The sequence below is a fragment of the Stegodyphus dumicola genome, chromosome 9 (assembly GCF_044657685.1).
Source record: "Stegodyphus dumicola isolate Sdum_Otavi_A_Nest chromosome 9, ASM4465768v1".
In the NCBI taxonomy this organism is placed as follows: domain Eukaryota; kingdom Metazoa; phylum Arthropoda; class Arachnida; order Araneae; family Eresidae; genus Stegodyphus; species Stegodyphus dumicola.
In genome coordinates this window covers 33220417-33242236 of record NC_140776.1, presented here as the reverse complement: position 1 = coordinate 33242236, position 21820 = coordinate 33220417, and the positions used below count along the sequence as shown (strand labels likewise).

Below are 21820 nucleotides of genomic sequence, written 5' to 3'. Positions count from 1 at the left end.
ATTTTAAACTTGGACCGAACTACCAGTGTTCAGGGTCTTTACTCTCGACTATTGGTGGGCTTACTTCCGTATTTAACATTTTCGATTGTATTCAGATTACATTAATTGCTGAAATGCAGTGTATGAGAAAAACATTAGAAAAATATTTGTGTGCTTTAGATTTGAACGTTTTTACGATAAATGATTTTTATCGGGCAATGGAAGATAATCTTTAACATAGGAAAGAGCAAATTCATAATGCCCTTTACTCTGCAGGGAAACAAAATCCTAAAATACCTCTTTTACTTGTAAATTTCATTTCTTTTCTGTCTTTTAAGATGAAGTGCCCGATGTTTTTGATAGGAACATCATTAAGAAACGTAATAATCGCAATTTGATTTTCAGCATCTTGATAAATTGTATTTCTTCATTAAGTCCACATTAATTAGGTCTCCACAGCCACAATTCCGCAAAAGAGATATACAGTTTTACCATTAAAGCATTGATCACTGCATTAGCCTGTATTAATAGACTGTTTTGTAACGACTGATTCATTATAATGATTAATTTATCTGTCATAGTAATATTATTGTCTTTATTATATGATTACAGTATTTGAATGGAAATAACGAATCAATTTCCTCCTTGGAACATACCTTCAAATTTCAAATAATGTCCATTTAGACTCCTTGAATGCAATATTTGTTTTCATGACCAAGTACATTACACATAATACATTTCTTCTTAGGTTTTCGTATTTCATTTCCTTTTATAGACGTTTCCTTGAATAATATCCTTATGAATTGACTTGATAATTGCATGACTTATTAAACTCCATTTCTGTCCGATTATCCTTATGTATAATTTGTTTAGAGGATTTTATGCAAGCAAGTTCGATTATTTAACTTGGCATAACCATTCATATTTTGATTCAGCTCTGAAGTGTTTTAATTTTCGTTTTGGCGTTCCTTTTATTTTACTTCGTTGCACATAACACATCAACAACTGTTCGGAAGTTATTGAAAGTAATTTTAAATTTGCGTTTTGATACTTCTGCCCGATTTTAAAATGTAAAAATTTGACGTGTCCATCACAAGAATTCATTGTACGAAATATTAAATTATCCACATTTTTTATGTATTTCATTTAAACGTATTTCTCCGAATTTCATTAGAGATATATTTCTCATCTAATTAATTCAGTTCTCACTTTGCGACAAGGCAAAAGTGCATAAAACTCGAAATATCTTCATTAAAAATTGAAAGATACAGAAAAACATAAAACGCCAAATACAGTTAAAATAATTGAGAAAATAATTTTTACAACTAAAATTAGAGTTTCTTCGCAAAAACAAGCAATTCGGCCAGCAGGCAAGACGGCAGATTTTTAGGTGCACAATACTGAAATTTTATTTCTGCACTGCAAAAAAGACACTGAAGGTGTAGAAAGATTTAATTCACTATTCTGCTCAAATGTAAGCAAATATGACTGCTATGGGAAGAAAAATTTAGCTTAGACGCACTTAAGCGACTTTTAAATTGCTGATAATTCTATAACTGTTGCATGTTGATTAACTAAATGCATAACAACATTAACCGGAAGATAAGAAAGTGTAATTCAATCAAGCAAAAATTGAGCAATTTATCAACATATAAGAATAAAAAAACTGAGCCCATGGAGACGAGTAACAGAGTGGGTATATTTGTATGTATATATATATATATATATATATATATACACACTCGGCTGATTATACTCGGTCGCACTAATTATATATGTATATACTTTGGTGCGGCCGATTGCAACCAAAAGGGAAGGTTCACAACTATATGTTACAGCAGTCCTATGTACAAAATTTCAACGTTCTGAGGCTACTCATTTTTGAGTTATGCGAGACACATATAAACATACTACGTAAGTACGTACAGACGTCAAGAAAAATAATCTCTTCTGAATGCATTTTTAATCAGTTTTATAATTTGGTTGGAGAAAATGAGCCTTTATTCTGTCCTTACGTACAGATGTCAGGCAAAAAAATCTTTATATTGCATTCGATAGCTGTAAAAATGGATATTTTCGGTAAAATATGATACCCGGAATTTTTGGAGGTTACAAAACTTCTTTTACTGCGTACACGGACGAAAAAAGAGCATGGCTTCTTCATTTTTGACTTGATTTTAAACAAAATTTGTATTCTATTCTTTATATTCTTCCATAATCTTTTATTTCGGATTTAAAGAAATTCAACAGAATCTTCATTAGTTTATTGAATGTTTTATTAGTGACAATTAAACCTGCGCTATTTCTCATATTCTAACATTCTCAGGCAAACAGGATTCAAATAAGAGCATACTTACTAAAAGTTATACCTAGTGCTTCGCGAGCTGAGAGATAGTCTAACGGTTATCGTATATTTGGCGATTCGTGTGACCTTGCTTGGGTTCAATGAATTATTCAAAATTCATCTCAGCAATTCTCACACGTACACGTCTAACTCTGCGGAAGTGGGACTTTGCAGAACTTTGCAGAAGACATTAAATTATTTGAGGATATATCTAAGCTCAAAGGAAAGGATTTATGGTATATTTTGAATGCGCTTCCTCAGCGGTGAATTGGAATAATAATTTTGTTTTTATCTTCAATTAGATTGCTACGAAATGTTTGCAATTAAACCTAGAAACCGATTAACTCCTATGCATCAAAACTGTACTTTTTAAATTAAATTTCAGGCTTTTTAAATTTTCATTTTGGAAGTATGCCTTAAAAATACCCTTAAATCCCGGAATTCGTATCAGCCTCAAATTGTTAATGTCCTCGCCAAATACTGTTCTTCTCTCGTATTTTCAATCAAAATTTTAATCAGTTATTATCTTCAGATAACATTATTGTAACTTCTTCTTCTACCAAAACAAGCTCCAATCATGTTTGATTGAATGATTAAAATTGCAGTTTATTTTAGATTACGTACTTCGTGTATTTTGAAAACTATTTTAATTTATTAGCTTCTCTCTTAAATTACTTCTTAGAGGAGTACTCAGTTTCTTTAAACATTCCACAACTTAGTTCTTATGGTATCATAATTTTTATACTAACATAATGAAGAAAAATTCTTTGGATCACTCTTCAATTATCATTAATGTTTTATAACTACAGAATTAAAATGTAAAATTTACAAATTCCATGTGGCCTAAAAATTTTCTTTTCAGTTCTAAGGTTGAAGTTATTTGGTTATTCTATTTATGAAATAATATCGAATTTTTTATGAATGAAGGTCTATTATAAACATAAAATAAAATACTTAGGTTACACAAAGTATATACAGAAATGTTAAAAAAAGGACTTACAAATGGGTTCATCATTTCAATTTTACTTGTAGAGTCATTAGGTTTTTTTTTTATGCTTGAAAGGTGAAAAACGCGCAGTTCTCTCTCTCCGGGACTTGAATCTGGACTTTTCGAAAATGCGCCAAGTGTGCTACTGTTACACCACGAAAGCATGCGGAAATGAGGGAGAAAATGCCTTATATTTTCCAAAGATCGCCTGAGAACGTATCGCGTGCTTACTCTCTAAATCCTGCCAGCTACCAATTAGACCACCAAGTTTTAACTCTAACGTCACTTGCAGAGTCATTAGGTTATTTTGAAGCAAGACACGTGGGAAGTATGCAGTGTCCTTGCCGGGACTGGAACCCGGCAAGGACACTTTCTAGATTTCACACTTTTTAGATTTCTTGATTACGCGTTCAGTATGCTCCCAATTACACCACGAAGGCATGCGGAGACGAGGGAGAATATGTACCTTCTATTTTTAAGTAAATTGTTTCTTAATTTCTAAATACGTTTGATCGAAATTTTATTAAACACTTGTTCTACAGATATTTATTTAATTTAAAGGGTTTTGGAATTACGCAATATTCAATACAGTATTGTGCGCTAGAAATTTCTTTTGAGTAGAAGTTGGTACTTAAAGTTGCTCTTATTTATGGTAAACAGGGTACTCAAATGTTCTTAGAAAATAGGTCATTTATCTCGTACTAGGAAACCTTATCTCGGATGCGACAGTAAACAGAATGTGCTTTATTTTACAAATTTATTTTAATACATCTAATGTTAAAAAACCTTTCCAATGCAAGTAGACGTAGCCAAATATTTTTCATTGCACTATGTGCTTGCATTTAGAAAAATAATTTTAAAAAAATGATCTAAACGCTTAAATTTTCAACAACTACGTTCCGCGCATTTAATTCCGGAAATGGAGAGAGTGAAAGAAAATAAAGCAATCCGAAAAAAAAAAAAAAAAAAAAAAAAAAAACTTGAAAGAGCGATTGCATATATAATTTTTTTTTTACTTTGAAATAGAATATTCCTAGTTCCGAGAATACTTTGTGAATGACGCTATCTCAAAATGTCTCTGAGATTACACTCTGTTAATGAACCGAACTCCAACAGAGACTTTGCAATGCTAAATATGTTATCCAGGAAGTCGAATACTCCTGATGCGGTCATTTATCATGTTTGCAGAGGCTAAGGCTTGGCAAGAATGTATTTTGTAGCTCAAGTTTCTGGCGTGGAATTCGATTAGTGCGCTAGCTTCTGACATTCATCTGGACGATTATCAAGGCAGTGGACTGGTGATATACGCTAGTTCTGCATTGACCTGACAATACACCAAGCGGAATAAACTTTTGCTAGTACGATGAAACAAACATAAATAAAAATGTCCAGCTACATTAAATACTAAAACGAAACATGTGGCCGACATGAAAAGGTGAAATGACCTTATTTAGCCTGTTTAATGTTTACACTGAAAATTGTTCATTATGTTTTTTCAATAGAAATTTATATGCTTAGTTCCTTAATCCTTAAATACGATGAATTAAACAAGGGTTATTTGTCTTAGAAAATGATTGCCTTCGTGGAAGCCTTCCTAAGGAAAATTGACTTATACTTCTGTTATACTTGAGGTAAATTAGCAATATACTAGCTTTGCAATTTACGCCTTCGCCAGAATTCAAGCCTTGTCGAACTACATATTGTTGTGTGCGTACGGGTTCGTAGTAGATTGAATGCACACATGTCGATGAGAGTTTAATAAAATTTATTTTATCAAAATAAACGCTTGAATGTTTCGAAATTTTCCACCAGAATGCTCTACAGGTGTTCACATAATCACAGAGTATAATCAGTAGTTTCATTTAATACTACTAAGAACGTTAAACACAACTCAATGTAAAGTGCACCTAAAGGGACAGTTATTACGGAGATATCTTAGTTCACGCTGAACTAACGACTCACATTAACAATAACTGAGATCAGACGTCCTCTCCGGCCTTATATAGTTTTCAACCGGCGGCCGAGATATTTCTAGTATACCTTCTGCTTCCCGAAATTACTGGAAAGCAATATGACGGTCGAATTACGGTTACAGCTAATATAGGAATCAATTTCATTTATTCAATCACAATGCCTATTATGGTAATACAGAGACGAGACCAAAATTTCGTAAAATGGTCGCCAAGTTTGCCGTCAAAACCTTTATCAGCTTGGCGATATCTCGCCAAATTACCGAAATGCCCATTTACTCAATGTTTACCCATTTACTCTTTCCCATGTATTCTTACTTTTATGGCATATCATCTCTCTTTACATTTTTCGCGTTACATTACACAGAAAAATACACTATTTTCACATATAACTGCACTGAAATCATCTATCTATGTACAAAATTCGTAACAATATTTTTACAAATGTTATTTACTTTGTAGTTATTAGGTGTTTTGAAGCAGCAGAGGGGAAAAATGTGCAATCCCTTCCCCCGAAATCGAACTCTCAATCTGAACCTCTCAAATACGCTTCGAGTGTGCCTCCGATTATGCCTCGAAAACCTGCGAGTAGTAACCGGAGGTAACCGTGCTACGGACGTGACGTCACAGAAAAGGGGCGTGGTCGCCTCCATCTTGATTCACGTGACAACCGGAAATGACGTAGATGGAAGGAATGACGTAGACGGAATGACATCCTCAAAGTTTCGTTTTGATTCTGTGGCAACGATTTTATGTCTCAAAGTTTTTATTTTTTGTGGCATTGAATATATATTTTTAGGTTTTGTGGCAACGAACTCTTGAACCACGTGTTTGGAATGACATCATCCATTTCTTGTTGGGGCATGTTGTTTTACAAAATGGCGTCTGCCGTATCACACCTTTGTATGCCTCCGCTAAGGTGTATGGATACTTTTCTGTGAACCAATCAGATTCTTTGAAATATGACCTCACCGTCTCTTAACCAATCACCGTTGAGATGAAATAAAGAGTTCCTACCCGATAAGTTTATCCCGAGCAACGTTCCGCATTTCTTTCCTGCCTGTCGCCCTGAGTGTACGTACCTGCTTTTGCTTCAAAAATCTTTCTTCACTGCTTCGAATGGATCAGGCACGAAACAACAAAGAAGTAAGTAACGTTTTGAAAAGTTACTGTTTTTAGATTTTTAATCTTTAAATACTTACTTTATACTTAAAATACTTTATACTTAAAATATTTTTATACTTAAATACTTTTATACTTAAAAAAGAGTTGAATTTGCAATATGTGCATAATTTGTCTTTACTTTTTTTCAGATGGAAAACCTATTTGAGAATGAACCTATGCCTTTGAACGATAAAGTGTTGAGCGATGAAAACCGCACCCAAGATGTTCCCAATGAATCAGTTAGCTCTTGTATCAAAAGAAAAGCAGAAGAAACATCCCATTTCGAGAAAAAAGTACGTATTTGCGAAAATCTTATATATTAAAGTTGATATTGTATGTGACCCCATTTTTATGTATTATATACTAACTGTTTTAATTTTTTTTTCAGCGCAAAGGACTCTTCACCGAAGACGCTATTCCAGAGGAGCTCACTCACATGGGAGACAATGTCTTTGTGGGACCCAGCATTTACAAGGGAAAAGTGACTGTGCACATCCGAGAGTATGCCAAATATGGTAAAGCTTACTATCCGACAAGACGAGGAGTAAATTTTGAGCCATGGTGTTTGAATGTTCTCGCAACCAACATGACAGTGGAGGAACCAGACCTGCTGTCACTGAATCTGGAATTGCCCAAGAATTTTGTGGTCACGTATAAAGATTCCCACTTCACTTTGAAGCAACTCTCTTCGACAGGAGATGAAAAAAGTAGCCTCAGCATTACAACGACGCAGTGGGAAGAACTGATGTCCAACTTTAGCCGTATCAGCGATATTGTCACCAACCTCGTTTATCAAAACATGAACTTTTGTGAAGCCTACGAAAGCGTATCCGACGAACCTGTCAGAGAGGAAAATCTACCCCAATCCTTTGACATTTCTATGGGAAGAGCGCGACTTCAAACCATTCTAACTTGATTGAAGAACTTCTTAATCAACAAGACGAACTGAAATATCCCCAGCTGAAAGACTGTGAAGAACTCGTTCATAAAACAGAAACTGTGAATGCCATTGCTCTGAGATTCGATGCTGTTGACATCGCCAGGCAATTTTATGGAAACATTTGGGGTGAAGAACCCTATTTAATGTTAGTGAAACCTGCTCAATACATTACCAAGGACTTTTTAAAATCCGTGTGTTTAAACCATGTACTCGATAAAGTAAGAAACACATTTTGTACTATCAATGGTGTCTTAGGTATTGAATACTATGAATATTTGTAAAATAATTAGGATGCTCAATAAATGTTATTTTATTTTACAACGATGTCATGACTGTCTCCAGGTTCAGACCTTATTTAAAAGAATTAATCTGTAATGATTACTTACATAAATTTTAAAAATACCTATTGAATACAAACCTATTGATTTTTATAGAATATAAATATGGTTATTCTTAAACATATATATCATTACTTGTTCAACCTTTGAGATGTTAAGTAGCATTCATTTTCTCTCTCTTGTTTTTTAGGCCTATTTTCTAAAATCTTTATATAGGTGAAACTAGGGTATTTTTTATCTGTTCTAGTTAAATATATATAAATGAATATCAGTGTACGTTTAGATCATAACAACTGTTGCAATGAACGCAGCTCTGTCTCAGACCTATCGGGATCCACAGGTCCCCGCAAGTTTCGGGGGTGTTGCTGCTTTGCATCGTGCTTTAAAAGGTCGCGTAAAAACAAAAGACATCCAGAAATGGTTGCAAACCAAGGATTCTTATACTTTGCACAAGCCTTTGAGGCACAAGTTTCCCAGGAACAGAGTCATCGTAGGAGGCTTAAACGAGCAATTTCAATCTGATTTAGTGGATATGCAATCCCTGGCCTCTTTTAATGATGGATATAAATATTTGCTGACCTGTATAGACATCCTTTCTAAATACGCTTGGGCTATCCCTCTCAAAGATAAAACATCCGTATCCATCCAATCCGCTTTCGGAAAGATATTTTCGGAACGTACACCCGAATCATTACAAACAGATGCAGGGAAAGAGTTTACCAATAAACAAGTTCAAAATTTTTTGAAAAAGAGAAACGTTCGCTTTTTCACGACACATAATACAACCAAAGCTTCTGTCGTAGAACGATTTAATCGAACTCTAAAAACAAAAATGTGGAAATACTTTACCGAAATGAATACACGAAAGTACATTGATGTGATTGATAAATTGATATCCAGTTATAACCATACATGGCATCGCAGTATTAAGACAGAACCTGTATCCGTTACATTACAAAATCAAGAAAAAATTTTGAAAACGCTGTATAGTCAGCAACCAGTACAAAACCCTATTTCTTCAGATTTAAAGATTGGAGACACGGTACGCATCAGCCGAGAAAAAATGCTCTTTGAGAAAGGATACGAACAAAACTGGACACGAGAAATTTTTACAATCTATAAAATTATTCGACGGATTCCTGTTGTCTATAAACTGAAAGATCTAGCAGGAGAAGTTATACAAGGAACTTTTTACAAACAAGAACTTCAAAAGGTTTCGGACTCTGGTTATTATCCCGTAAAAAAGTTTTAAAAAAGAGGAAACGTCGCGGGAAAACAGAATATTTTGTGAAATTTCAGGGGTACCCCGAAAGCTTCAATGCTTGGGTGGATGATGTGAGAAGAGTATAAAAGGCCCGTAAATTCTGCTTATCTGTCATTTGAACGAAACATGTCTTTCTTTATCACACTGATCAGCGACAGCTCCATGCGTTTTTTTCCAGACAACAAAATATCACAATTTACCACTCAGCTTCCTACTCCGATGGATTTAAATAGTCAGTGGGAGTTATCTCTTGTGGACTTTATTTACCCTCACACATGGTATAACGTCCGAAAAGAAAATAATTTATTTGGATTTGATTTGGGTGATTGAAAATTGGAAGGTCGAAGAGTGCCTCCAGGATGCTATGAAACGATACCAGATTTATTAAAAGCCATGAAAATACCTTCTCATAAAAATAAGATTGAATTCAGTTACCATCCTGTTACGAAAAAAGTGACCATTAAGACCGACGAAAACTGCAAAGTCATTCTTCACGAAGGATTAGCGGAGCTTCTAGGGTTCGAGCCGGGTGTTTACAAAGGATTGGAACAAAGTCCTTTTGTAGCCGATCCCAAAGTATCTTTTCCTGTCATGTATGTGTATTGCGATCTCGTAGAACCTCAAATTGTGGGAGATGTACAAGCCCCGTTGTTAAAAATTGTCACCGTAGAAGGAAATGACGAAGACATCATAAACGCTCATTACCCCCGGCCCTTTTACTTGCCAGTTATCCGTCAACATTTTCAGACTATACATATTGACATAAGACTTCACTCTGGAGATTTAGTACCATTCGAAAGAGGCAAAGTATTTCTTGTGTTGCATTTTCGTCTGAGACAAATTCTATAAAAGAAGCCTTCATCTGCAAATTGATTTCATTTGGATTGTGTATGCAAGATTAGAAGCATCAAATATGCGAGTGCCTTATACGTGTTGCACGAAAAAATTTGAAGATTATTATTTAGCTCAAACTGGAAATGGATTACCTTACTATCAAGGAACCATTTTACAGAAAGGTTATGGTATTGGTGTATTTTTTGCAAAGCTGTTTCGCAGTGCTATGCCGTTTTTGATGAGTGGAGCCAAAACAGTCGGAAAAGAAGCTTTGCGGACTGGAACACAAATTGCAAACGACGTATTGTCGGGAGAAAATTTTAAAGTCTCCCTCAAAACCAGATCTAAAGAAGCTGGCAAAAAATTAGCGAGGAAAGCAGTTCAGAAAGCAGACGAGATGATTGGTCACGGAAGGTTTAAAAGGAAGCGCAAAACCCCCAAACACTTCATTTCGTCTAAAGCCAGGAAGGTGCAACGACGTGATATTTTTGACTCGTAATGGCTTTTCTGTTAAAAGATTCTCCGGAATGCGCAAAATCCGAACTGGATTTATTTTCGTTACCTCCCACTCAAACAGTGATAGAAAAAGGTCAGTGGGTTGAATTTCATCCATTAGCCAATGTGTCGGAAGGAAGTCCTGTTGAATTCAATGTTTCTGGAAGCGGAGACGACTACTTAGACTTATCACAGACACAACTCTACGTCAAAGTGAAAATTTTAAAAAATGATGGCAAGCCAATCACGGCTGAAAGTAAAGTGGGACCTGTCAATCTCTTTTTACATTCTATGTTTTCTCAAGTGGATATTAGCTTAAATGAAAGACTCGTTTCCACCAGTAATAACACGTATCCTTACAGAGCCATGATAGAAAAATTATTGAATCATGGTTTTGATACGAAAACGTCTCAACTGTCATCAGAATTGTTTCTCAAAGATACAGCAGGACGTCTGAACGTTTTTGATATTCAAGACACTCAGCCGAATGAAGGATTCAACCAACGAGCAGAATTGTTTAAACTGAGTGCTTCGGTCGATATGATTGGCCGATTGCACTTGGATATGTTTCATCAGGAAAGACTTTTGCTGAATATGGTGGATATGAAAATTAAACTCATACGCAGCAAACCAGAATTTTGTTTATTGGGCGAAGGTGAATTTAAAGTTTTACTCGAACAAGCTTCATTGTTTGTAAGAAAAGTGAGAGTTAGCCCTGGTGTTGTGCTAGGACATGCCAAAAGCCTAGAAAAATCAACAGCCAAATATCCCATTAATAGAGTGCTCTGCAAAGCCTATTCCATTCCCACTGGAAATATGAGTTTTATTCAAGACAATATTTTCATAGGTCAAATGCCTAATCGTATTGTGGTGGCATGCGTCGACAATGATGCCTTTAACGGAAACTATAAAAAGTCTCCTTTCGAATTCAAGCATTATAATATGAACTTTATCGGTGTTTATGTGGACGGTCAACCGGTACCTCATAATCCTCTTCAGCCTAATTTTGACAAAAATCATTTCATACGAGCTTATCAGAATTTATTTATTAATGCAGACGACAGAGGACTTTACCTTTCAAGATCAGAATTTTCAAAAGGATATTCCTTATTTCGCTTCGACCTGTCACCTGACCTTTGTGATGGCTCTCATTTAAATCTAGTTCGACACAGCAACTTAAGATTAGAAACAAAATTTGGGACTCCATTACAACAAACTGTTTCGTTATTAGTGTACGCTGAATTTGAAAATTTGATAGAAATCAATAAAGCTCGAAATATTCTGTACGATTTTGGAAACTGATAAATTCATCACAGATTCATCAAATCTTATCTCGAGATCCTATTTCTTCGAGATATTATGCGGGTGTTTTTCCTTGTGATAAAATACCTGCGATTCAAAGTTTTCCCTGTGCATTGGTGCTCAATACGGACAAACATGATGAAAAAGGAACTCATTGGCTAGCTGTCTACCTTGCAGATCAACAGACTCTGGAATTTTTCGACTCTTATGGACTCCCGCCTGAAGTATATGGAAAAGATATCACATCCTTTGTCAAGAAATATCGTCATGTTTGCTGGAACATGATTTCGCTTCAGAGTTTAACTTCTAATGTATGTGGACATTATTGTATTTATTTCATTATTAAACGCTGTCAAGGACTCTGTATGGAACTCATTGTATCACCCTTAGATGGGAAGAATAATGATTTCCAAATATTTCAATTTGTTAAAAAAAGATATGGTGTAAACATGATTTTTAAAAAATAAAGTTGTTTTAATTTGTAAAAATGTCTCTTGTTTCTACACTTATTTAAACAAAATGAATAAATGTCTTATGCAAAAGGATTTTCGATTAAGTATAAAAGTGAGTGTTTTCTTAACATGCTGTCATTTCCAAAAATGGAACTGCCCATGTTCGTACATCCTTCTACTTGTCTTCTGAGCGGACCTACCGTTTCGGGAAAAACATTTTTTGTGAAGAAATTGATAGATCATAAAATGTTCCATCCCATGCCGACCAATATTATTTATTGCTACGGAAGTTATCAACCTCTTTTTAATTCCATGAAAAACGTAAATTTTGAAGAAGGATTACCATCTAACCTGCAGACTCTTCAAAATGCTTTAATTATCATAGACGATTTAATGTCTGAATTAGCAAGTGATACTCGCTTAAGCAAACTTTTTACAAAAGGAAGTCATCACCGAAACCTTTCAGTCGTTTTTATAACACAAAATCTTTTTCACCAAGGCAACGAGATGAGAAATATTCATTTAAATTCCCATTACCTTGTCCTATACAAAAATCCTAGAGATAAAAGTCAAATTATGCATTTAGCTAGACAAATGTTCCCCGGAAAAGTAAAGGCCTTTCAAGAAATTTTTCAGGATGCTACTTCAACTCCATTTAGCTACTTGTTGATTGATTTACGACCTGAAACAAGTGAAACGCTTCGCCTTCGTACAGGCATCTTTCCTGGGGATAAATACTATGTCTACCAGCCCCAATAGTTCATTTCAGTTTGAGACGTCGAATGGCTAACATGTCTTCTCCCATCGTGATCGATTTCGAAGGTTTTCAATGGATGCCTCATTGCTACGTTGTTAAAGAATTAGCCTTGTATTCTGTGCATGAAGGATATCACAGTTGCTGGTCATTTTTACCTCCTCAACCTTGGAAAACATTATCACGATCTCAGCAAAAGTGTTTTGCTTGGGTCACAAGAAATCGTCATCACATGAATTGGAGTGAGGGTGTATTACCTTATACTCATCTTCGTATTATTTTGCAATATTTGTCATCTATTTATTCTGTCATATACGTGAAAGGATTAGAAAAGAAATTATTTTTAGAAAATTTATTAGGTAGAGACATCATAAATCTAGACTGTCCTAAGATAGAGAATTTAAAAAAGAAAAGTTCTTTAACATGTTCGATTCATGCAAAAGGATTTAATTGCTGTGCTTTAACCAAAGCGGCTGCATTTGCTACCTATATAAAAGAAAGTGTGCAGGAAGAAGAGTTCATTTGTCATCAGCATGTCTCATCTGAAGGATGTGGATTATCTAAAACTATTAGGAAAAAGTCGAATAAAAGCAGCTGTACTGAAAAAGTGTCCGAATCATCTCATAAAATCAGTTTGTGAGTGTGTTTTAAATCTTCTAAAAGGAAACGTACCCATCACCAAACGGGTCAAAAATCGACTCGCCCCTTTTAAAAGAACTTTAAGAAAATTAGCGGACAAAAAAGTACCTCTTTTTAAGAAAAGACGTCTTTTGGTTCAAAAAGGTGACGGTTTCCTATCTTTCCTGATTCCTGCAGCAGTCAGTGTCTTATCCTCCTTATCCATGGAACACAGTAAGAAATTTGCGCTGGTACCCCTGGATCGTATGCAGCAATTTGAAGATGAACATTTGAGTGATTTAGATACCCAAATTCAAAACATTTTAAAAAAGAAAATGGATGATGAAGAAAAGTCTAAATTGTACATCCAGGTTCTGCAAAAGTATGTTACATTTCCTCATGTGAACACTTCCGAAGAACAACCGCTTGAACAAAGTTCTGAGAAAGATATAGAAAAAGAAATTATGCAAACAGTTCCTGTGAAGCAGAAAAGAACGGCACAGAAAATAATAGATTTTCTAAAAGAGCATCAGATTTCCTGGACACAGAATAAAGAACTCATTCTAGATGATCATGTGTTTTCTGGCTCTGACATTGTTCAGTTGATAAACTTTCTGTTGAGAAATAGAACTCAAAAACCTTTTGCCTTTGAACAGTTTAAAAATGTACTGAATGTTAACAACTTTCCTCAAGACTTTGTCAAAAACAAACATTTAATGAATGTAAAAACTATGTATGCTAGACCTAAAAGAAACGCATCTTCCAAACTATGGCTGAAATTGTAATGATACGTGAATAAATGTAATGGCTGATCATTGGTGTTGTATTTCTTTCTAATTAAGTTAACATAATTTTTGAAAATAAAATATGACAATTATTTTCTAGGAAAAACTTACCTTTCATGAAATACTTTCAAATAAGAAAAACACAATTTTATCATTCAAACTTCTGTTTATTTTTTTTTCTAAATAAGTTTTCTTTTATACACATACAAATGCATGATTCTGCACATATATATATATATATATATATATATATTTACATACAAAATTTCATTTTCAGATAAGGTTCTAACATAAACATAAAAAGTTCTTCTTCAATATACTAATGACCATACGGCAATGTGCTCAAGTCTTTTTGAATTACCCGTTTATCCAACACAATTCTGTACAGTTTTGTCTCGGGTTTATTCATCACCTTTCTTCTCTTCGCTTCTCGGGTGATTTTGGAGGGGTTGTGGAGAGAGATGATCTCACTTCGGTCGAGGCTGCACACCAGACTTTTAATGGCTTCAAAATTCAGCAACTGAGAATTCCGGAAATTCAGTGAAAATCCTCGGACTTTGCAGCAGGTTTTCCCAGTGGCCGACTGGTATGCGTAGTTTTTCGGTCCTCCTGAAAAAATAAAACATCATGAGAAAAAAAGAGATAATAGAAAAACTTTCAATATTTTTGGTACATGTTAAATAAAGAAATTTTTTAAAGGTCCTTACCAGAGACAAAGGTTTTGATGACATCACCCTCCAGTTCATCCGTAAATTCACCCAGGAAGTTGCCCAAGGGTGGATCATTGCGGCCATTCGAGGTCGCTAGGAAAATGTTGGTAGAGGCATCCTGTGACACAAACTCCTTCGCAGATTCCCAGGAAATGGCAGCCACCTCAGGCGTGGGAAGAAAGACATCTTTGATCTGAAAAATAGAAGAGTCATGAGATAACAGTTCAAAATAGTCATAAGTTAACAGTTTGAAACTCTTTGAGTTTACAGATGAATAAAATCGGTAAGGAAACTTACTTTTTTAGTAGAATCCGCCAACATCTTATTGAAGTCTGGCAGCGTGTGGACATAGGTCAGTTGGGCTTTGTTCACGTTCATACCCCATCTGAGTGAAAAAAAGCTATCATAAATCACAACGAATTAAAAATATTTATAAAAATTAAGTACAAAAGAAATCATTTTACCTGCCCCAGAAACTGTTCAGGGCCAACTTGGCGACTTGTCGACGCCCAGGGTTCTTGGAAATCTTTCCAGCGTCCAACTTGACGCCCTCTCTTTCTTCATACTGGCGAATGTACTTCAGTCTGGCTTCTTCTGTCACACACTCCGAAGGCCATCCGCTACTTTCCTGCTTGATCTTCAGAAACAGATCAATGTATGATCTGAACAGAGAAGTAGACGATGCCTGGAAATGGTACACTTCGTAAATCTAGAAAATAAAAAATAAATGTCAGTTATAAAAAATTTTTAAAAGTAACCTCTGAAACTAAATAAAGATTAAAATAATCTTTGAGTACTTACATGTGTGACGCGGTAACCTTTCTTTTTCGCCAGTTTGACTTCCTCCGTTACCCACGTTCCGACAAGAGCTCGCTCGTCGTCTGCATGGGTACACGGAGTCTGCAGTTGAAGAAGGGCGCAAATCCGACACAGGGGGAACATCAGCTTCTTCCGGCACCGATAGGGCAGTACCGGAAGATACAGATTCCGTGGAGGAATCACTCGGCATTGGATAATTCCAAAATAATCTTCCACATCTCTAAAGCTTTCCGTGATGATTGTTGGATGTCCCACAGGGTAGACGCAATACTTGTTCACCTGTGAATGAAAACAAAAAAAGTCAGAAAAAACACATCATAAAAATATACAGAAAATTTAGAGAAGTTTAAGTAAACATTTTTGAAATAATAAAAAGTACGAACCCATGGATAGAGTGAGGTAAAAGCCACATATTTTGCGTCTCCCTCGTGGAACAATTTGAGGGCATTGGTCCTTCCTCCAAAAAACGACTCGCGAGGATTGAGTCGATCCCTCAGATGGTGTTGCTCCAGGAAAGCTTGGAGATCTGGATTTTCCTCCTTCTCTCTTTGAAACTCGTGCTCCCACATTTCGATGACGTGGAAACCCTGGGTGCGAAGCTTTCTTGTCGTCTCTTCTGTCTTTTCTCTTAACGTTGCCATGGAAACCCCTTTCAGTGGATGTATGATATCACCATCGTAACACGAACTACACCCGTGGAAGAAACAGCCCTAAAATAATACAAATATATTAATAGTGTTCCACATGTAAATTAAACATTAAAAGTGTAAAATCATTAAAAAGAATCATATAGAAATATAATTTACTTTTTACACACCTGAAACTGATAGACGGTTTGTGTTTCTTGGCAGAATCCGTCTACCGAGATTCCGGCGACTCTGTGCTCTCCGGAACCGTTCAACGCATTGTTGAATCTGTAGGCCTTCCGAAGCAGCAACAAAGTCCAACCATCGGATCGAATCAGGGCTGTAATTCGTTGAGTTGATGTAGCCGTGTGTAGGCACCATGGCAATCGTGTCGGGTTGAATGTGGCCACTCCGATACGTTGCCATACAGGCTGACGCAATGGTCACGTATCTGAAAAGACAAAAATAAAAACGATTTAATGAACTGTAAATATGATTATTATTGTATAAGAAAATGAGAAAATGACTTACTATCCACATTCGCCACATCCAAAAACTGGGCTCGAAACTCCAGGCAGCAACGGCGAAGAATGTCCACGTCCGATCTATTAAAAGAAAAAATGTTAAAAATACGAAATATAAAAAAAAAATAAAATAAAATAAAAACAAAACAAGAAGGAAAAAAAAATATACTTGCAATAGGCCAGCATCGCATCTTGAAAGTTAAACACATCCCCCTTTTCTCATGCCAGGACAGAAATGCTTGTCGTGCTGAAGTTCTCATGGTATCCGGGCTGTATTACCGGGGCTCAGGCAGCGGTCCGTCATAATTTTGGTTTTCCCTCGAGTTGAAAAGATGGGGAAAGTATCCCTTTTTCAGCTCGCTGAGACCGAAGCACCCCGGTAGTTTGGCCAACGCCATCGGTAAAACGTTTAACGAGTCTATGACCCGAATGTTCAGACTAGGGTGTCTTACACTCATGATCATAGACCCGTTAGGGATCACCTCCGGCGCTGTGCCTTGCTCCAGGAGCCAGGCCATCACGAACTGTCCGTCAAACCTGTAAGTAAAAAAAAAAACATGAATACTATTGAAAAAAAAAAGCCATGAAAACTAAAGCATGCAAACTATGGTATTTTTAACTTACCCTTTCATGTTGTGTGCCACGGCGGTGAAGCCCTTGTGTTGTGGGGTGAACAGCCAGGCGCAGAAATCTTGGCATGCTTCGTAACCCGAAAACACTCTCTCTGTGCCTTCGGCATACTGAGCCACCGCGAAATTTACGAGATGCTCCCCCGAAGACTGGTCCGTTTCAAAGTCAAAAAAGATGAACTTGTCATCAGACTTCTTCGGAGCAACACGTCGCAAATAACAACGGTGCTCAGCAGCCACGACAAACTGGCCGCAAGACGGACATTTGGTGGTACCGCACTTATGCAGATCTTTAGGGCACTTACGGCGTTCAATCACTTGGCAGCAGTCCCTGCACTGGTATACCTGTAACGACAATAATTTTTTTTAACATAACAATTTTGAGAAAATTATATGATAAATAACTTTGATCATTAAGATATATTTTCAAAACACTTACCTTATCGCAAAGTGAAAACTCTTGGTTTCCAGTGAGGGCTTTGTGTGCTGCATAACAGGCATCGGATCGGCAGAGACGGTCACAGTCTGGGCATCGTTGGGGCTGGCCTGGAAAGCAATCAGTCCTTAGGCATATAGGGCACGCATTGGCACATGTATGACTTTCAGGCATTTGGTAGGGCTTTTCACATGCTGTGCAATAATGGTTGCTACCAAAAAACCCTTTCAGGGACTTAATGACATCATAATGTTTATCGTGAAGCCACAAATTGATCCGTTGTGCCCTCTCTCTTCCTTTGTACACCACCTAAGATACAGCAAGACAAAAACAAAATTCTCTTGAATTCCAAAAAATCAAAGTAAAACCAGTTTTTAACATTTAATTGCATACATAAAGCGATCTAAAAATTCCTAATGCATTTAACATCGAAAGTAATTACATGCATATATGTTAAAGTAAAACAAAAAAAAAATTCATCGTGAATTCATTTTTTATAGTTTAAAGTTTTAACATCTTAATGAATTGTGTGCATGCATAAAATGAATCTAAAAATAAAAAATTCTTCATGCATTTTTTTTTTTTACAAGTCATATTTTTAACATCGAAGAGAACCGCATTCATGCATAAAATTTAACGCAATCTAAAAAATTCGCCATGCATTCAGTTTTACAAGTTAAAGTTTTAACATTTAAATGATCAGAAATATATGCCTAAATGTTCACTTTTTGCTACATTTTTAACACAGAAACAAATTGCCTTTGTACATACATGTAAATAAAATCTAAAAAATTAAAGTATTCTAAAATTAAAAATTTTTAAAAGTGAAAGTTTTAACGAATTGCATACATAAAATAAGAAATTAATCTAACAATTTTATGTAAACTAAAATCTCACTATGCATTTAATTTTTACAAGGTATATTTTTTAACATCGAAGCGAACTGCATACATTCATGGATTCTATGCGTGAATATGCATAAAATATAATCTTAAAATTTAGAGCAAGTCAAAAATTCACCATGCGTTCAATTTTGACAAATTATATTTTTTAACATGGAAATGAAAAATGCATCATGCAGAAATTTTTCTCTAAAAATCATTCAAAAATCGGACATTTTAGAAATCAGTTTTTAACTGCTATATTTTTTAACATGTATACGAATGATATGTATGCATAAAAGTTAATCTTAAAATTTAAAGTTCACTGTGCATTTTGTCAAATTATATTTTTAACATGGAAACAAATTGCCTACATGTATAAACTATAATGTGCGCATCTCAAATTTTAAAACTATTCATTACCAAAATAAATTTTACAGTTTGTCACATAAAAAAGAAGTGAAATCAAATTACGATTTTAAAATAAATATGTAGAAAAAGTTTAGGTAATTTAAGGCTAATATTTATAAGCAGAAATATCTTGAGAAAAACTGACTTACCTGATTCAAATTTTCCGATGAGAAGACTGCAATTTGAGTATCCAGGTGCTCTTCAAATCTGGCAATTTCGGTAAATGTGCAGGGACCTAGAGGCACATTTGCGGCCACATGGAGTTCCTTGGCCCTGTTCACAAGAGCTGGCCGACTGCGATTTCTCATGGCATTGATGGCACTCGTATCTTTTTTCAAATGTGCGAGGGCATACACAATGGCTTTGGCACAGCACAGTCCTTCCTCATCGTACAGAATAGACAAAATAGACTGTTTTCTCAATCTGTCTATGGAGATATTGATGACTCTCCGATTTCCTCCGGCACCCACAGGTCGTCTGATGGTGATGACATCCACCGCGAATCCTGAATCTAGCTCAATTTTGTCTTTCGACTGCATAACTTTCATCACGGCAGCCAGAATCTTTTCCACTGTTAAAGTCGAAACTGTCATGAGGAAGTACTTATCGGTTTATCCAGCCCTTCTGCTTGGATACAAAATCGGATGAGGTCCGAGGGACCCAGATTAGTTGTCGTTCGGCGAATGAGCTGCTCAAACAGTTCCCGGACGGTGTCCGGAATTCGGACCATCGGGATGCGTTGTACGTTCTGAGGCAGCCGTTCCATATCTATACTAGCTCGGAAGGTAATCTCCTCGGCCTGATATTTATGGTTTCGGCGACGAGACTTTTCTTCGAGCACAATCGCCTCATCGATCTGAAAAATAAAAATAAGTTTCAGTAATAATGAAACATTTTCAAAAAGACATTATTTTAATAAATCATGCAAAAAAGAAAAATACACACCGAACGTTCATCGGAACCAGCCATAAAAACAGACCCACGAGCTGATGACGGAGAAGTCTAAAAATAAATAAATGCATTTTTAATACTGAGAAAAAATATTCTAATAAAATCTAAAAATGCTGAAATACTTAAATAAAGATATACTTAAATATTTACCTCAAATCCGGAGCCCACTTGATAATACAAGGGTAGATCCATAGGATTTTCCAGAAAAATCTGATCCACTTCATCGATTAACTATCAAAATAAAATAAAATACGTTTAAAATACATTCAAATAGTAATAAAATACGTTAAATAAAAAAGTGCGTTAAAAATACGTGTAAAAACTTACATCGTCATCTGAGTCCCGAAAAGGAAAGTCAGGATCTTCAAACAGGACCTGGCAATTAAAAATTTAAATAAATAAAAGATTCAAAAAGAAATAAAATTCGTGTTTAAAATAGTAATCTAGACATTAAGTACAAGCGAAAAAATACTTACATTAGATGCAGAATAAGTTCGTTTAGCAGACATCGTGTACAAGAAAACGAAATGGCGCAGGAAAATGACAGAATCAAAATGACGTTCACTCAGCAAGAATCAGAGTAGAAATGATGAAATCGTGAAAGCTAGCGAATTTATAGGCGATATATAAGAAACAAACACGCTGCTTGGCTGAAATAAGATAGATATTGTTAGCGGAATGCTGATTGGTTGTTAAGATTGTATACGTTCGCCACGGCGGATGCAGAAAGCGTGAAGCGGTTTCGACAGACTGCAACGTGAAAGAGATGACGTTTACCTGTTCCCCCCCAGCCTATGACGTCATGGTGATTTTTGCTCCAAACGGAAAAATAACAGGTTTGATAACATGAAGGGCTTAGCCGAGCGGTAAAGCGCTAGACTCCCATCCCAGAGATAGCGAGTTCGAATCTCAGCCGCGGAGTTACTTTTAAAATTCAGGGAAAATAATATTAATTTCCACAAAAATTCATTAAAGGTAATAAGTAAAATAATGATGTACTAAATAGTTAAAAATAATAGTTAATAATTAAAAAGTTAAAATTAATGACGTATTAAAAATTAATCAAATAACAAAATAATATTAATCACATGTCAAATAATTAAAAATAATTAATTAAAAGTGATGTCATTCCACACACTCTTGAAGTTCGTTGCCACAAAACCTAAAAAATAGTGTCGATGCCACAAAAAATAAAAACTTTGAGACATAAAATCGTTGCCACAGAATCAAAACGAAACTTTGAGGATGTCATTCCCTCTACGTCATTCCTTCCATCTACGTCATTTCCGGTTGTCACGTGATTCAAGATGGCGGCGACCACGCCCCTTTTCTGTGACGTCACTTCCGTAGCACGGTTACCTCCGGTTACTACTCCTGCGGAAAGAGGGAGAAAATGCCTTGCAACTTTACCATTGGCCAGCCGATAGTGTTCCCATGAAATTTAAATAAATTGCTTACATATTTCCGGTTCTTTATAAAACTTCACAAAATTAAATGTAAAAGGAAGAATTTCCAGAATTAACTCTTAACAAACAAACTGAATTATCGTTCATTTTGTAAAATTTTCTATTTACAAATTTGTAAATAAAATTAAAAGTTTAACTCC

At 35.6% G+C, this 21820-nt stretch overlaps 2 protein-coding genes and 1 pseudogene across 3 annotated transcripts; 1 reads left to right on the top strand and 2 right to left on the bottom strand.

The window, feature by feature from the left end:
• The first annotated feature begins 6354 nt into the window (after positions 1 to 6354).
• LOC146995325 (uncharacterized) lies at positions 6355 to 7728 on the top strand. The gene is made up of 3 exons (XM_085824516.1): positions 6355 to 6427; positions 6595 to 6738; positions 6834 to 7728. The coding sequence occupies exons 1-3, from the start codon at positions 6401 to 6403 to the stop codon at positions 7359 to 7361; spliced, it is 699 nt and encodes a 232-aa protein (XP_085680642.1). The 5' UTR covers positions 6355 to 6400; the 3' UTR covers positions 7362 to 7728.
• A 6661-nt stretch (positions 7729 to 14389) lies between these two features.
• On the bottom strand, positions 14390 to 16705 carry LOC118202735 (uncharacterized). The gene is made up of 7 exons (XM_085823335.1): positions 16574 to 16705; positions 16140 to 16466; positions 15739 to 16035; positions 15402 to 15646; positions 15235 to 15322; positions 14935 to 15130; positions 14390 to 14836 (listed from the first exon to the last, which is right to left on the bottom strand). Exons 2-7 carry the CDS (start codon positions 16395 to 16397, stop codon positions 14547 to 14549), a joined length of 1374 nt encoding a protein of 457 aa, XP_085679461.1. The 5' UTR covers positions 16398 to 16466; positions 16574 to 16705; the 3' UTR covers positions 14390 to 14546.
• A 463-nt stretch (positions 16706 to 17168) lies between these two features.
• LOC118202734 (uncharacterized) lies at positions 17169 to 20906 on the bottom strand (annotated as a pseudogene). The gene is made up of 8 exons (XR_015042954.1): positions 20691 to 20906; positions 20542 to 20589; positions 20365 to 20445; positions 20209 to 20265; positions 19413 to 20119; positions 17975 to 18280; positions 17531 to 17880; positions 17169 to 17443 (listed from the first exon to the last, which is right to left on the bottom strand). The product of XR_015042954.1 is annotated as an uncharacterized LOC118202734 (transcript).
• Positions 20907 to 21820: the final 914 nt, after the last annotated feature.

What these genes read in the sequence shown, in the direction of transcription:
- LOC146995325 (XM_085824516.1), top strand. Translation starts at nt 6,401, where the DNA reads ATGGATCAGGCACGAAACAACAAAGAA. An exon ending in AGGCACGAAACAACAAAGAA is followed by an intron (nt 6,428 to 6,594) that starts GTAAGTAACGTT and finishes ACTTTTTTTCAG; the next exon opens with ATGGAAAACCTATTTGAGAA. An exon ending in CATCCCATTTCGAGAAAAAA is followed by an intron (nt 6,739 to 6,833) that starts GTACGTATTTGC and finishes TTTTTTTTTCAG; the next exon opens with CGCAAAGGACTCTTCACCGA.
- LOC118202735 (XM_085823335.1), bottom strand. Translation starts at nt 16,397, where the DNA reads ATGGCAACGTTAAGAGAAAAGACAGAAGAGACGACAAGAAAGCTTCGC. An exon ending in CTGAACAGTTTCTGGGGCAG is followed by an intron (nt 15,323 to 15,401) that starts GTAAAATGATTT and finishes TTTTTCACTCAG; the next exon opens with ATGGGGTATGAACGTGAACA. An exon ending in CATCAAAACCTTTGTCTCTG is followed by an intron (nt 14,837 to 14,934) that starts GTAAGGACCTTT and finishes TTATTTTTTCAG; the next exon opens with GAGGACCGAAAAACTACGCA.